Source organism: Anser anser, assembly GCF_964211835.1.
Source record: "Anser anser genome assembly, chromosome: 5".
Taxonomy (NCBI): domain Eukaryota; kingdom Metazoa; phylum Chordata; class Aves; order Anseriformes; family Anatidae; genus Anser; species Anser anser.
This window is the reverse complement of record NC_139725.1, coordinates 14,578,846-14,592,245: the sequence shown is the minus strand read 5'-3', so window position 1 is coordinate 14,592,245 and position 13,400 is coordinate 14,578,846. Positions and strand designations below refer to the sequence as shown.

Below are 13,400 nucleotides of genomic sequence, written 5' to 3'. Positions count from 1 at the left end.
GTGCTGCTGAGCATATATAGCACTTTAGGATTCTCTGGGGTGTAAGACGCTATATAAATGTAAAATGTTGCCACAGCAACCAAATGTCACAAGATTCACTTGCGTAAGATGAACAACAGATACTTAGGAAACGGAGATCCCATTTGCTTGTTTTTTGTCTCCATACCAATCTGCTTTATTAAGTTTGAATAAACTGAGGCTGCAGAGCTGCATTGTTTTCTAATGATAGCAGAAGTTTTCCACTACTCGGGTTAAGACTGGAGAATGAATGCTGGTTTCAGGTCTCAGAATAAAACCTTGCCAGGCTGAAGTGTTGCGATGAAGGGAGGAAAAAAAAAAAATCAGGTTTAAGTAATTAATACATTCGCTCAGTTAATTTTAATGCTGCCAATGGGGAGGGATTTTGCAGATGTGAGGAGCGTGTTGGGGGACAGGAGAGCAGCTTACTGCGATGGATCTCCGTGTAGCAGGTCTGCGAACGCCCAGGGAGAGCAAACCAGGAACCATTTCTAAAGGCAGAGGCTCTGTCAAAAACACAGGCTGCTTAATGTACGGAGACTGTCATTAATGTGATTTCTCCTCACTCGGAGCTGTGCCTCCTCCTTCCCCCAGCCTCTCCGGGAGCGCTGCAGCGCCTGGGCTCTTGCTGCCACCTACTGTCCTCTCCTCTCCTCTCCTGTCCTCCCTTCTCTCCTGTCCTGCTCGCGGGCAGCAGTGTATTTCCTTCCTGGGGCTCTCCTGGGCAAAACCCAACACACGTGTTGTTTTTCCACCTCAGTCTAAGACTGAGGAGGGCTTTGGTGTGTGTCCCATAGCTGTCATCAACCTGCATGCCTTGCAACGGGCGGGGAACAGAGCGAACGTCCCAAAAAAGTGTTGAGGGATCTTAATGGGAGACTTCTCCCTCTTATTTTTGCTTGGTTCTTATTTATTTATTGAAAAAGATGCTGAACGGCTTCACCGAATGTCCTGCCAGGCACTGGGAGCTTTCCTTTGGCGCGAAGCTCTGGTTCTGTGGCTGCATTGCCTGTTACAGCAGTGGAGCTCGTCCGCCGGCACGGCATCTCCGCCGGGGGAGGTGGTCCTCTGCTGCACCGGGGGCAGCAGCACGAGAGGCGTGCGGTGGGCTAGACCATAGAAATGCATCAAGAACATATGGGACACCATGTGAACAACTGCAGTGACATTTGCGTTAAAAACGCCTCGCGTACTTGCTCTCGCACCCCACTTGTGTACAAGTGGATTTGCAGTTAAGGAAACTTGACTGAAGGGGTACAGTGGTTCGACTGCAACATTTTAAGAGTATTACTTGAAAGTCGCACTTAGAGCATCGGAAATCAGATAGATTTGAAGCAATTTGAATAAAACTTCTTGCTTTCATTTCAGTAAACAACGTGGGAATTTCGTATTCATATCCTGAATATTTCATTGATGTTCCAGACCTGGATAATGTGAGTGGTTTTTCTGTTGCTTTGCAGCGTTCTCATTGTTAGCACTCAATGCTTAATGGTTGAGGCAAAAGTACTGATATTTGGTGAAGGTACACAAAAAAACACCCAACAAGGTTCTCTGATTAGAATTAAGCCAAAAGGGTTCTAAGAGCCTTACATAGGCAACATAGTACAATTGAGATGATGGCAGTCTGTTTTTTGAGCAGTGTTTTTTATATGTCAGATGAAGAACAATGGCAGAGTGTGGTTCTATTTCAGACAGATGCTCTGGTCAGTAACTGAACACCACTCTTGTCCATGGTCTCATCTGGCTGTTGTTCTTGAGCTGCTTTAGCTTGTGGGGTGATTTTTAAGTGATGGAAGGGAATTAAGCAACCTCATGAATGGTAGCTGTATATTCCAGAACACTGTTCTGAAACTTAAATGTGACCCCTTTAGATGTTTGGTAATGTAGAGACAACTGTGGTTGCATTGAGTACTTTGTAATTGCAGGTTTTCAACACTTTCACTGGTACATGAATTTGTTTCCAAACCCTCTGTAGCTAACTGTATACATTGTGGTTTTGGGCTTTCTGCTTAGAAAAGTAAGCACTGAAACAATGTTATGAAGTGGTGAAGAGCACAATATAAACATGAATATATGAACATGTCTGAAATATCAGAATTTATTAAAGTTCATAAATATTGCAAATGGTGTTAGGAAATGCAGTGTCAATGAGATATATCTGTGTTGGTTTTTATTAGCAGGAGTCCCTATTCAGGGATAAAACTTGGTCAAAAGCAATTGTGAGACTGCTCTGAAAGTCTGTCACTGCTCCTGATACTAAAGCAAGAAGGCACAAAGTAAAGGTGGATGTAGAAGAGTAAGGTTTAATTTACCCTAGCACTTACAACCCAGGGGGTGTGTAAATGTTATGCAACAAGCTTACAACAAAACACAAATCTTTTGCTTTCTTGCAGACAATTGACAAAATGATCAACATTAACATCATGTCTGTTTGTAAGGTAAGCTACCTGTTACCAACACTTGTTCTGGGAGTCTTAATTCAAAACCAGTATGCAACTCTAATTCAGTTGTCTGAAGCAGTTACTTTCACCTGTTGGGCCACAAGTTCATTTTTCATCTTAGGGTAACCTAGAATTTATGATTCTTGTAGCGGAATATTCTGATTGTTGTGTGAAATATGATTTGTTACAAAGATAATTCTTAGCTATTTAGAAGAGCAAGGTGCGTAAACAAAACAACAACTTAATGCTTCTTCACGCTTGTTGGTATGATTCTTCCCGTAAATCCTTAACTTTTCTCCCTCTATATCCATGTTTTCTGGGGTAGGCACCGTGATCACTGCATGTGTCAGGTTTTTGTACGCTGGTTTGAGAAGGTACATAGATGTTTACTGTAAAATACAAGAGGAAGAAGGAAACACGAATTTACAGAAGTCTGCATTAACTTTTGAAGTATAAATTTCCCTTTTTGATATTTAAGCTGATGTTTCTGTTGGGAAGAAATCAACAGCAGTTCAAGCTAAAACGCTTAACATTTATTAAAAGGAGGTTCATTCAAACGTCAGTTTGTCATCCTTGTACTTCAAAGCTAAACAATGGGCAGGGCTAATAGCAGCTGCTTACCATGACATAGGAGGTCACTTAGTGTATTGGGAAACAGTGCTAAAGAAACTCCCTTGTGATTATTCACTGCTAAACCTTAACTTTCTTTTCTGCATAACAAAAAGCTTGCATCTCCAGCAGCTGAGGGTTAACCTTCTGCCTCAAAGCCAAAATGTTAGGTGCTTCAAAGGTGACTTGAAAGATTTGGCTTTCTTGCAGCTGTTCTGATTAGGTCAAGTACTGAATTCATCTAACATGGTGCTCTAGTAGGGGAGCCTAAACTGTAGGTGTCTTGTTTCTGAGTGAGGAAGCGCAGGACCTCGGAAAATAATGCCTCTGTAGGATTTTCACACCTTGTTTAAACAACAGCAGTGAAACATGCAACCCTTGCATGACTGAACCAGGAGAGCAGCCTGCTGCTAGCTTTCACTTCAGCGTGCATTTATTTGACATGTTAGAACTAACTACTTGTTGCAAAGTTAGAAATGCTACAACAGTAGGCCTTCAGCAACTTTTCTAGTTGAAAAACACAGCTAATGTGGTAAGCACCGATTTTAGTTGGCCCAGGGGGTTTGTAGGCCATGGGGTCTTGTGGCACTCCTGCAAGACTTTCATCAGAGAAGTCAGTTATTGATGGGCACCTTTGAAAGTTTCTCTTACAGTTGCTATTTAGCAGACTTTTTTTTTTAATGTTAACACAGTTACACCAGGTGTAATCAGAAAAGTGGTGAGGTGTGACATCTGTACTGTGCCAGCAGAGGGAGTGCACTATTCAGTGATTAAAGAATTTGGGGTGTCAGCCCTCCTGGAAATGTTTCCTTAGACTAGGAAAGTTTCAGCTGAGCTGTTTTAATATGTTCTTCTGAAGATGGTAGACTGGAATAATTTGAGGCCTGCTTTGTTGGATATGTACCTAAAATTCCAGAGACACAGCCAGATTATATTGGTTTCCAGAACGAATTAGCGCTGCTTTGAGTTTCCGTGCTTATAATCAGTGATATCCAACTAAAGTTAACAACAACAACAAAAGTCATGCAATTTCTTTTCTGGTAAAATTTTCAGTGTGTCAGTATCTTCACATTATAATGTGGTTGTTGCCACATATGTAAAAATGTACCCTCTATTTGCTGTGAGGCTAGTGTGTTAATAGTATTTTTCCATTTGTTTGAAAACTTTTTCTTGACCGTGAACAGCTCGTGCTACTGGGTATAATCAGAGTTTGAGCATAAGCTTCCAGGCTTGAAAATGTTCCTCCTGCATGAGCCTGTTGTGTAATTAAACAGTAGGCATGCCAGATGCTTACTGTTTTGGGGAGAGGAGCACATTAGAGATATGTACCATCTGTAAGTCATTTTTTCAGGAGAACCCATAGAAATAGAGAATTGTGGTAGGAGACAATTTTAGGAAAAATCTGTGCGTCCTTTTGCTTAGGTTTTGGGGACAAAACCCTGTGAACAGTTACTTCAGGGTTTTATGGTGATAACACCTCTTATCCAGGGGTAAAAAATTGTCCACTTAGGTTCTGGAACGTAGCTACCCTACCCACTTCATTTCCTTTGGGATTAAACCTCCTCAGTACTTAAAATGAAGTAGTATCTTCTTAGTAACCTGCACCACATGCCATCAGCAACACCTCTGTAGGACACTACAACTTTTCTGGCACATGTCAAATAGCTAGCTAAATCACTTCTTAGGCTTGAAGTGGGAAATTTAAGATATTCAGCATAGTTGGATTCTGCAGAAATGTTAAGGTCTGTTCTGTTGCCACAAGCGTAAGCATTTTTGAAATGTAACACTCACTTACCCCTTCCCTTCTGACCCATCTATCTCTTTGTTGAGCAGCTCACTGGATTTCCTAGGGGATAATCTTCACGTAGGAGGGGTTACACAGAGAGAAGACCCACCTTAACCTCCCAGGATAAATTACCAGCCTGGTTGGTTCTGCTGCTTAACCCTTTTGTCAGCGTTAGTCTCTAATGTGATATAACTTTCCCCAGTGTTTAAGAACGTGTTTCCTGCCACAGCTTTTAAACGTTTCTTTCCCAAATCCTATCCTGTATTGCCTAGCCCTGTCATGTCCTTAAAGCACTGATGGATTAGGTGACCTATGAACCCCATGCTGTTGCAATTTTGGGGCTCAATCAATCTGGCATCCAATGTTGTGATTACTGTGACCTGCCTTCAAAATGCCCTTTAAACCACTGAAGACAAGCTATGTAAAACCCACATCTTGGAAAACAGGGGTGCAGACAACTCATTGCTTGGTGTTAAACAAAATACCAAGTCAAAAGTCTGGGGGTTCTTCACTAACAAGCAAGTGCTGAAGAGCCAAGATTATAGTTGCCCTCTATAGTTCCTTTTTATCAACAGTGTCTGTTTCTGTTTGCTTCACCTTTGTATGCTGCAACGGACTTTGATTTCACTTGGAAAAACAATTCGACTTGATTTGGCTCTTGGATTAAAGTACTGGGAGCCAGGGATGCCAGACTTGCTGTCCAGTGGAAAAAGTGGGCAGGTAATAAGCACAGAGAATAGTTTCTCATGGTTTAGGGAGCTCTTCTTTCTCCTTTGGAAGTCACAAGAGCTACTAAGTATGTGAGAAACAGCAAGTGCCTTATTTCTGTTTGCAGCATCACAATATGCTAATTGCATTGGGAGTGAGGCATAAACTTGTGTTCTCCTGAAAAACGAGTGGGACTAAATAGTTGAGGGAGTGCTGGCTTAGCGCTTGATTAAGCAAGGAGATGAATTGGTTTGAAAGCTATTATGTTGTAGAGGGAATGTGGTTTTCAGGCTTGCAGGCCAGGCTTCAGTTGGAAATTGGCATTAACAGAGGAAGGGAGAGAGTAAATTACAGACGCATACATGCCTTGGAGTCTGTGCTAATCTTTGCCTTGATCACCTTACTTGTGCTTTTTACCGAGTGTCAACTACAGAAGGATAATAGGCCTACAAGATCAAGGATTTTTATCATTATTGTATTTGAGAAGCTTATAATTTGCTTAAGACTTCAAAATACATAAATAGTCTGTGTTGAACTGAGGTCTGGTGTCAGTTGCCCTCTAATGGAAGAGGAGGGAAAGGTGAATTGCACCAAGTGGCGAATACTGGGCAGGACAAGGGAACGACTCTAGACGATGCCTGAAAAGTCTGAAGTGGAGTTTAGGGGAAAAACAAACAGCAACCTATACAAAACTGAAAGGAGTGGATGAAGCTAGTCTATTTGAAAAAGAGGGGAAAAAATTCTTTTGTAGACCTGTGCATAGAAAGAAGAAAAGCCTGGGGAGCAGTAACCCTGAAAGCCAGCAATCATATTTCTCTGGCATGGGTGTTCAGATGGGTTAGCTCAGCCTGATACCCCACCTATACTGGTACCTTTCCAGAGGTCAGATGACTGTTGCTTGTCCCCTGCTAGAACCATATGTGAATTATTGCATTCATTGCATATTGGAAAGGATAACAGCAAGAAGAGCATAATTGTGAGGGATGCGGTGACACTGACTTGTGAGAAGAGATCTGCATGTGTGTGCTTATACCATTCTAGTCAAGAGAACTTTTACATTTGTATTCCAAGTCATAATCAAACAGGGAAGATGATGATTTAGCCAAGTCGATAATGCAGGTTGGTGACAGAGAAGTGCAGTTGCCAGTACTTGGAAGAGGAGTAAGTGTTCTGTGAAGGTAGGCATGAATATCCCTGAAATGATCCAGAGGGAGAAATTAGGTGCTGCAGTTGTCCCAGCTTGATGTGTATCATGCTCTTAGGTTCAAAGTCAGCAAGGTAGGAGAGGGAGCTGCAACAAAGACTTCCCAGCAATGGTAAGGGGAAGCAATTAGGGTTTTTTCTTAAAAGTACAAGCAATGGGTGAGCTTTTTTTTTTTTAGGAAAACCCTACACTTCTGTGTTTGTGGGTTTTTTTTTGTAGGTTTGGGGTTGTGAGAAATACACATTGCATTGAAACTTATTTGAGTTATCTTTTTTTCTACACAAATGGGAAAATTGCTTAGTTGGGGAGTTTTCCTTGCAAACTGGGCTCTGAAAGTCTGAGGTTCTAAATAGAGAAAACTTTCCTAGAAGTGTTGCTCAATGGAAAGTCACTGACAATGAACAGGGGTTGCAGCATGTTAAGTTCATAGTTCCACTTGTATATCCTATGTTTCCCTTTCTACTTACTGACCTTGCCACGTGGATTATTGTATGATTTTCTGTTGAGCTGACAGCGGTTTTACCCTGAGCCGAACAAGAATAGTTTATATTTGTAGAAACTGGCAGGTATGAGCTGCATTAAGAAATTGTTGTTTTGAAAGAGATGCATTATGAAAACTTAATAGTAGATGCTGAGAATAGCTTCATGATCAATTTAACTAATAGTGCATGAATATAATTCCCTAGTTCTTTTAGAGTAAGTCTGCACAGGAGAGTTCCATAGGCACAGTGTCAGTTAACTAATTGTTAAATAGCTTGGTGCTTTTGTGAACTTCTGTCAATCCTCTGCCTGGGCAGTGAGAGTTATCTTATGGTAGCAATTATGGTTTTGTACAAGAGTGGGTGCATCACAGGGAATTGCTTACCTTTATTAAGGTTATGTTGCTTTGAGTTGTTGTAACTTCACCCCAGATCTGCGAATGAAATCTGAAGGAGGCTTCTTAGCTGGATAACAAAATAAAAATCTTGCCCAAGTTCTCGAGCTTCATCCTTTTTGTACTTGCACAGGCTTCGTTACAGTTCCTTACACCTTTTGGAAGTGGAAAGAGTGGCTTGCAGTCATAACATCTTACTGTAGAATGATTTGTCTCTCAATATAGAACAGTGGTATTAAGTTTCTGACTTTGTATGACAGTTGTGGCACATAAGATGTGAAAGATGACTTTGAGTATTTTACATCAGTTTTTCCTACTGCTTATAGCAGTCTGAGTGAATACCACCTTCAAGGTGTTCTGAACTTCACAAGTCGTCTTTCTTCCCTAAGCTCTGCTCCTGTGCTATTGCTTGGATCAGAGTGAGAAAAGGCTGCAATTCAGTGATAAATAAGAATGGGAGAATTTATTTCTTCCGAAGAAACACTGAAATTGCATTGTTATAAATTCTAACTATTTGTTGGTCTTCTAATAAGAACTTTAAGTGTAGCACCTGTTTCAGAACATAAATCTAACCATATGGCTGTGTGTCTTTGCAGATGAAAATAGAAACTTCTGTTTCTCTAGACTAAAGTAGTCTTCCTTTTTTTTTTTTTTCTTCTCAAAATTAAGGGTAGAAAAAAAAGGTAGAAGATAGGTCTGGAGAGGAAGAGTGGACAGTGTAAGCAGTACTTGGCAGGCATGTAATAAATTAATTTGCAGATGCATGAACATCAAGATATGACAGCCGCCTTTAAAAGAGTGATGAACTGGCTTTAATAAATCTCTCCCACTTGTTACGAGCATCCTGGGATTTACGAGCTAGGAGTTTGTGTGAAAGAAGTTGACTTCAAAATAATATAGCCCTTGTCCTGTTATCTACCAAAACAAACGAAGGAGACTCCAAACTCTGTGGTAGCGTTGTTCAGAGTTTTACACATGTATATGTGAAATTATTGGGAAAGAAGCTCTGCTACTGCTTCATGCTTGTGTGCTAAAGATTTTATCAGCATATATAAAACAAGGTACTGACAACTTCTGACATAAAAAAGGCTGTCTTGAGCAAATTTTTCTGACACACGCATGCACATGCATTCTCACTCTGCTCTGATTCAAACTTTCAGAAAGAAATAAGAGATTTCTTTGGCTGAGCTGGCAGTTTTTAAGTAATTTGGTGTCTGGCTACTCTGCCTGAAGTTACCTGAGCCTTCTGACTCCTGGGGGAGTACCCATGGTTTCAACTGCAGCACAGGTATTTCTGTGGAAAGCAGTAGTTCTTTCAGAAAAATGGTTGTCTGAGGAAAGCTGAAGTGAGTTCAGTACCCACCAACTGAAGGCATGCTACTTAGGATAGTTCCCAGCCTTTCTTTTAGGTTTTCTGTCACTTTTTTCTGTCACTTTCTTCTTTCTTTATTAGATTGTCTTCAGAGAAAGAAACCCTACAGTAGAGTTCTCCTGTGTCCTACCTGTGAATTCCCAGGGACTCAGACTTGCAGCGCTTTGGCATTTATTAAGTACACCCCGTTGCAGAACTGGCTGTCTCTAAATCACACCTAGATTCTTTGATTCTTTATGTGGAACACGTTTATTTAGTTCTTGATCAGTTTCTTGTTGAACTGCCGATTTCATAATGGCGTATCTGAGGTTATGGCTGTTGAAGACAAAGACGTTGGCTGGTTTGGTGATTTTGAATAAAGATCATGAAAGCAATTGGACACAGTTATTAGTGGAAAAACTACGTTTTTGCTATAGCTTGTTTTCTTTGAATTGATGCTGGGAGCATTTTATACATGTGTATAAAGTAGAGATGTGCCAGATGATCTGAATGTGCCTACAGAAGGCTTTGCCGGCATTTTTACACTAGTGCTCTTGCATTGCTGGAAGCCTTACCATGGACTTGGTTGGGTGAGGTGAGACTGACTCAAAGAGCTGCCTTCTGTTTCTTAGTTCTTTAAAAAACAAAACAAACAACAACAAAAAACTATTTTTACTGCACGAAGATATTAAATATTCATGTTTCTCTTTACATGTTACAAGAGGTAAAAAAAAAATAGGAAAAACAGCTTTGCCTTACTTCGCAGTTTTTTAAAGTTCTCTAAAAATGCTCGTTTTAATGAAAACAAGTGGAGGTGATGCTAAGAATGAAATCCAGTTTTGTCATCAGTGTTTTTCTGTGGGGGTGTTTGTAGGGGAAATACGATTGCCTATCCAGCTGAACTTTGGAAACCAACTAAGTAACAGCAAGCTGTTGGGGAGAGCGTTCTTCATCTCCACTGGTGTTGTGTACCTACTGTTATGTCTCAATTGTCAGTGGCTTCATAGTTTCTTAACCTGTGTCAGTCAAATACTAGTTATTGTAGCATGTTTTTCTGTGCTCTCATTTGGGTAGCAATAGTAACCAGCAGCTTCGTAATATGCGAAGCTTAGAGCTGTGTGTCGGCTTGCAGTTGGGATTCAGACCGTGAATGCATTTGTAAGGATTTATGATGAAGTTTCAAGCATGTGTTCCCCTCTGCATTACAATGGGAGATGCTATACTAGTTTTTCAAACCATTTATGGGTTGCCTAAGGGGAGGCAATTGCAGTTCATGTCCGCATGTCAATCTATGAAGATGATATGCAGCATTATACTGCCCTGACAGGCAAGTAGCAGTATGCTGCTTTTTGCCAAGGGATCTGTGGTAGAGATCATAAAGCTTGTACCAGATAAAAGATCTGCTGTTCTTGAGCTAGTATTAGACTCAGCCGAAATCATTCTTTATCCGTACAGAATTAAAATAGGCACTTTCACATCTCTTTTGAAGCATTATTATGTGAAAAAGCTCAAGTATAGTTATGTCAGAGTTTGTTTCGAAGTTGCATCAGACCTGTTTAGCTCTGATGTTTACCACCTCTGGAAAAACTTGGCTTGACTTCTGGGGCAGTGCTGAGAGGTGCGTGTGTCAACAGCCCACTCCATAGAAGTAAGGTCTGTTCAATTCCTGCACGTACAGTGACCTGTCGAAGCTGTCACGCAGCATGGCTGATGGCAGAATCTATTCCAAATGAGAAGTGCCAATAAAATACAAAACACAGCCCTTCTCTGCCTCTTTCTGTGTATCGACTGTGATCAACCGAAGTCTAGTTTCCTTTCGTGGTTTCTCCTTTATTCCTGAAATGGTACGTTTTACGATTGGAAAAGCAAACAAAACCAGATTCCACCACGTGTAAGGGTTAATGCAGTAGTGATACTAATATGAATAGCTTGCTACAGTAAGTCAGGTTTGCTGCTTCTAATAAGAGTGCTTACAGGTGCTTTGTACTTCTGTATATGCTGATTTTTTTTCCCCTCCAATCCAACTCAAATCTCACATTTTAAGGTATCAAGTTAATTTGGTATCAGCAGGGATACTGTTGCATTTTGGTGCCATTAAGTATTTTCTTGCACACCCATCCACCATTGTCTCAAGAACTTTGTTGGACAGCATTTTCATTTAAAGTTGTATGTTTCTTGTCTGATTTGTCTGTGGTGTCAGTAGTATGACATGTTAGCAGGGTTGGTTGGGGGCCAGGTAGTATTTGGCACAAGCTGAATTTTTTCTTTTACTACATTATTTCTTACAGGCAGAAACTTTGGATTCAGTTCATATTTTAGGATGTTAATTAGCGTTAGGAAATTAGTTATTTCATGCTATCTGAAAATTCATCAAGGTTTGGATCAATGCTTGATTTGTTTCTCTCGTCAGAGCTGCTTGCCCTGCGTTTGGGAAGCTTGTTTTAGGACTGCTGCTCTGGAGGATCTTTTCAGCTAGGTTGCAGATGGATTGCTCTCACACCTGATGAAGGCAGCACTTTGCAGAGCAGTGGGGTAGTTACCCTCCCATGAGAGAAGTAGCCAGGGAGGTTTCTTTTATTGTGGACAACATCTGTGTAATCAGGAGAATAACGTTTTGGGGTCCTAAATGCTTTCTGTATGTAAGATAATGTTTACAGCTGTAAAACTAGGGCTGCTCAGAACTTACCACTGAAGCAGTAGCCCATGAACTCATTTTCTGTACGTCCACTGCAGTAATGCTCTCACTTTTACACAAAGGCTGCCCATGGTCAGAAGCAAACTAAACGCCTTTTGCCTACCTTCTGACAGTAACTATTCTTACTGTGTTAATGCTAGAAAGCTTTAATAATATTTATTATAAAATAAAGGAGATTGGTTTGAGCAGTGAGATGTATTGACATGGTTACCAGAGCTAGAATGCTCATCTTCAGTACTTCTGTCCAGTGCTCTTGCTGCTCCAGTTTGATTTTTTTTTTTTAACTTAACATCAGCAGTTCAGTAAGACTAGCTGAAATGCACTGCGTTTTGTCCTGGGTTTGGCATGGGTGGTGAATTTGGTCAGTCTTAGGGAACACAGATGCTTTTTGTGGGGAGAGAAAGGTCATACACATGGCATAGTATGCTGGTGTTTCAGTGTTCTTCGGAAGCCATGGATGCTGCAGGGTGGTGAAGGCATTTTTATTTACTCTTATTGTACTTCTGCTACTAGCTGGATCGGTTCACTGGTTTCAGTGCACACACTACTTGTCAGAGCCAAGTTACCCAGGTAGAATAAAAATAAACTGCCCACGCAAAGTATGGTCTCTGCTTCCCCGAGCCTTGGCTGGGGTGGAGGGGGTGGCAGCTGCTTCTGGGAGGAAGGGAGGCTTCCCTCATCTCTGGCTGTCTGGTGTCTGCATTCTCAGCCATCACGAATGTTTTCTTTTTGCAGATGACACGATTGGTGCTGCCCGGCATGCTGGAAAGGTGAGTCACACTAACACTATCCAGACAAAGTCATCATTATTTATAGGGGAGAATCCTTTCTTGAAAAATTCATTACTGTGACTAATCAGCCTAGTCTCCATGTTTTAATGGCAGAGTAATGCTGGGTGAGTCACGCTGATGGTGCATGAATCATCAGACGGTGGAAGCCTTTTCCACTCGATTCCCTTTTTATTTTTCCTTTCCCTTCTCCACTGTTGTGGTGATTCCTTTTAGAACAGAATTAAAAAGCCCGTCTGACTCATCGGCACTAACTCAACAACCTGCTATTCTGAGGGGGTGGTTACAGTTCCTGGGAATAACCTTCTTAAGGCTATTTCTCTAAGTCATTGTAAGTAAAATGGATGCAAAGAATATGTTCTCATTATACAGTAGGAGGTATATTGAGGAAAGTCTGTGATCATTTGGTAAAGTAGAATTGGAGAACAGCTCTTTAAAATAAGAGTTAATGCACACCAGTGTCACTGCGGAAGACGTGTACTGACTTCCCAGCCAGCTCCCAGGTGAAACTAAAGACACGGATGCGGTGTGCAACCTCCAGGCTGTTCTCTAGGTGATGTTGGCTGCTGCAGGATGTTTGCTGTCTGTTGCAGTGCTAACCCCAGCTGCTGGGGGCTGCTCCAGGTCAGGGCTGAGCTGCGCTCACAGCGCTGAGGAAAGCCACGTAGAACAAGCAGTGCATGTTAGTCGCCGCGTTGTTACCTCCAAGTGAATACTATAGGAGGAGTGTATATACAGGGCAAACCTCAAAATAGGACAGATCAAGGGGAGGAAAAAAAATATCTTGTATCATCCTGCTCTCTGGGAGTTTTCGTTGCAGATCATGGTTCAATTATGCAAGTGCTGTGCAGATGGAGAGCGAGTATTTCACATCTAAAACTGTTCCTTTGTGAGTACAAACTGTCAGAGCTAGTGGCCAGTCTGGG

The 13,400-nt window shown here is 41.4% G+C and overlaps 1 protein-coding gene across 1 annotated transcript in view; it reads left to right on the top strand.

Annotated features, from left to right (window-relative positions):
- HSD17B12 (hydroxysteroid 17-beta dehydrogenase 12) overlaps positions 1-13,400 on the top strand; it is a 76,266-nt gene that overhangs the window by 47,248 nt on the left and 15,618 nt on the right. The window contains 3 exon segments of the mRNA XM_083837249.1: positions 1,387-1,451; positions 2,412-2,456; positions 12,422-12,456. Coding sequence (XP_083693375.1) covers positions 1,387-1,451; positions 2,412-2,456; positions 12,422-12,456 — 145 coding nt within the window.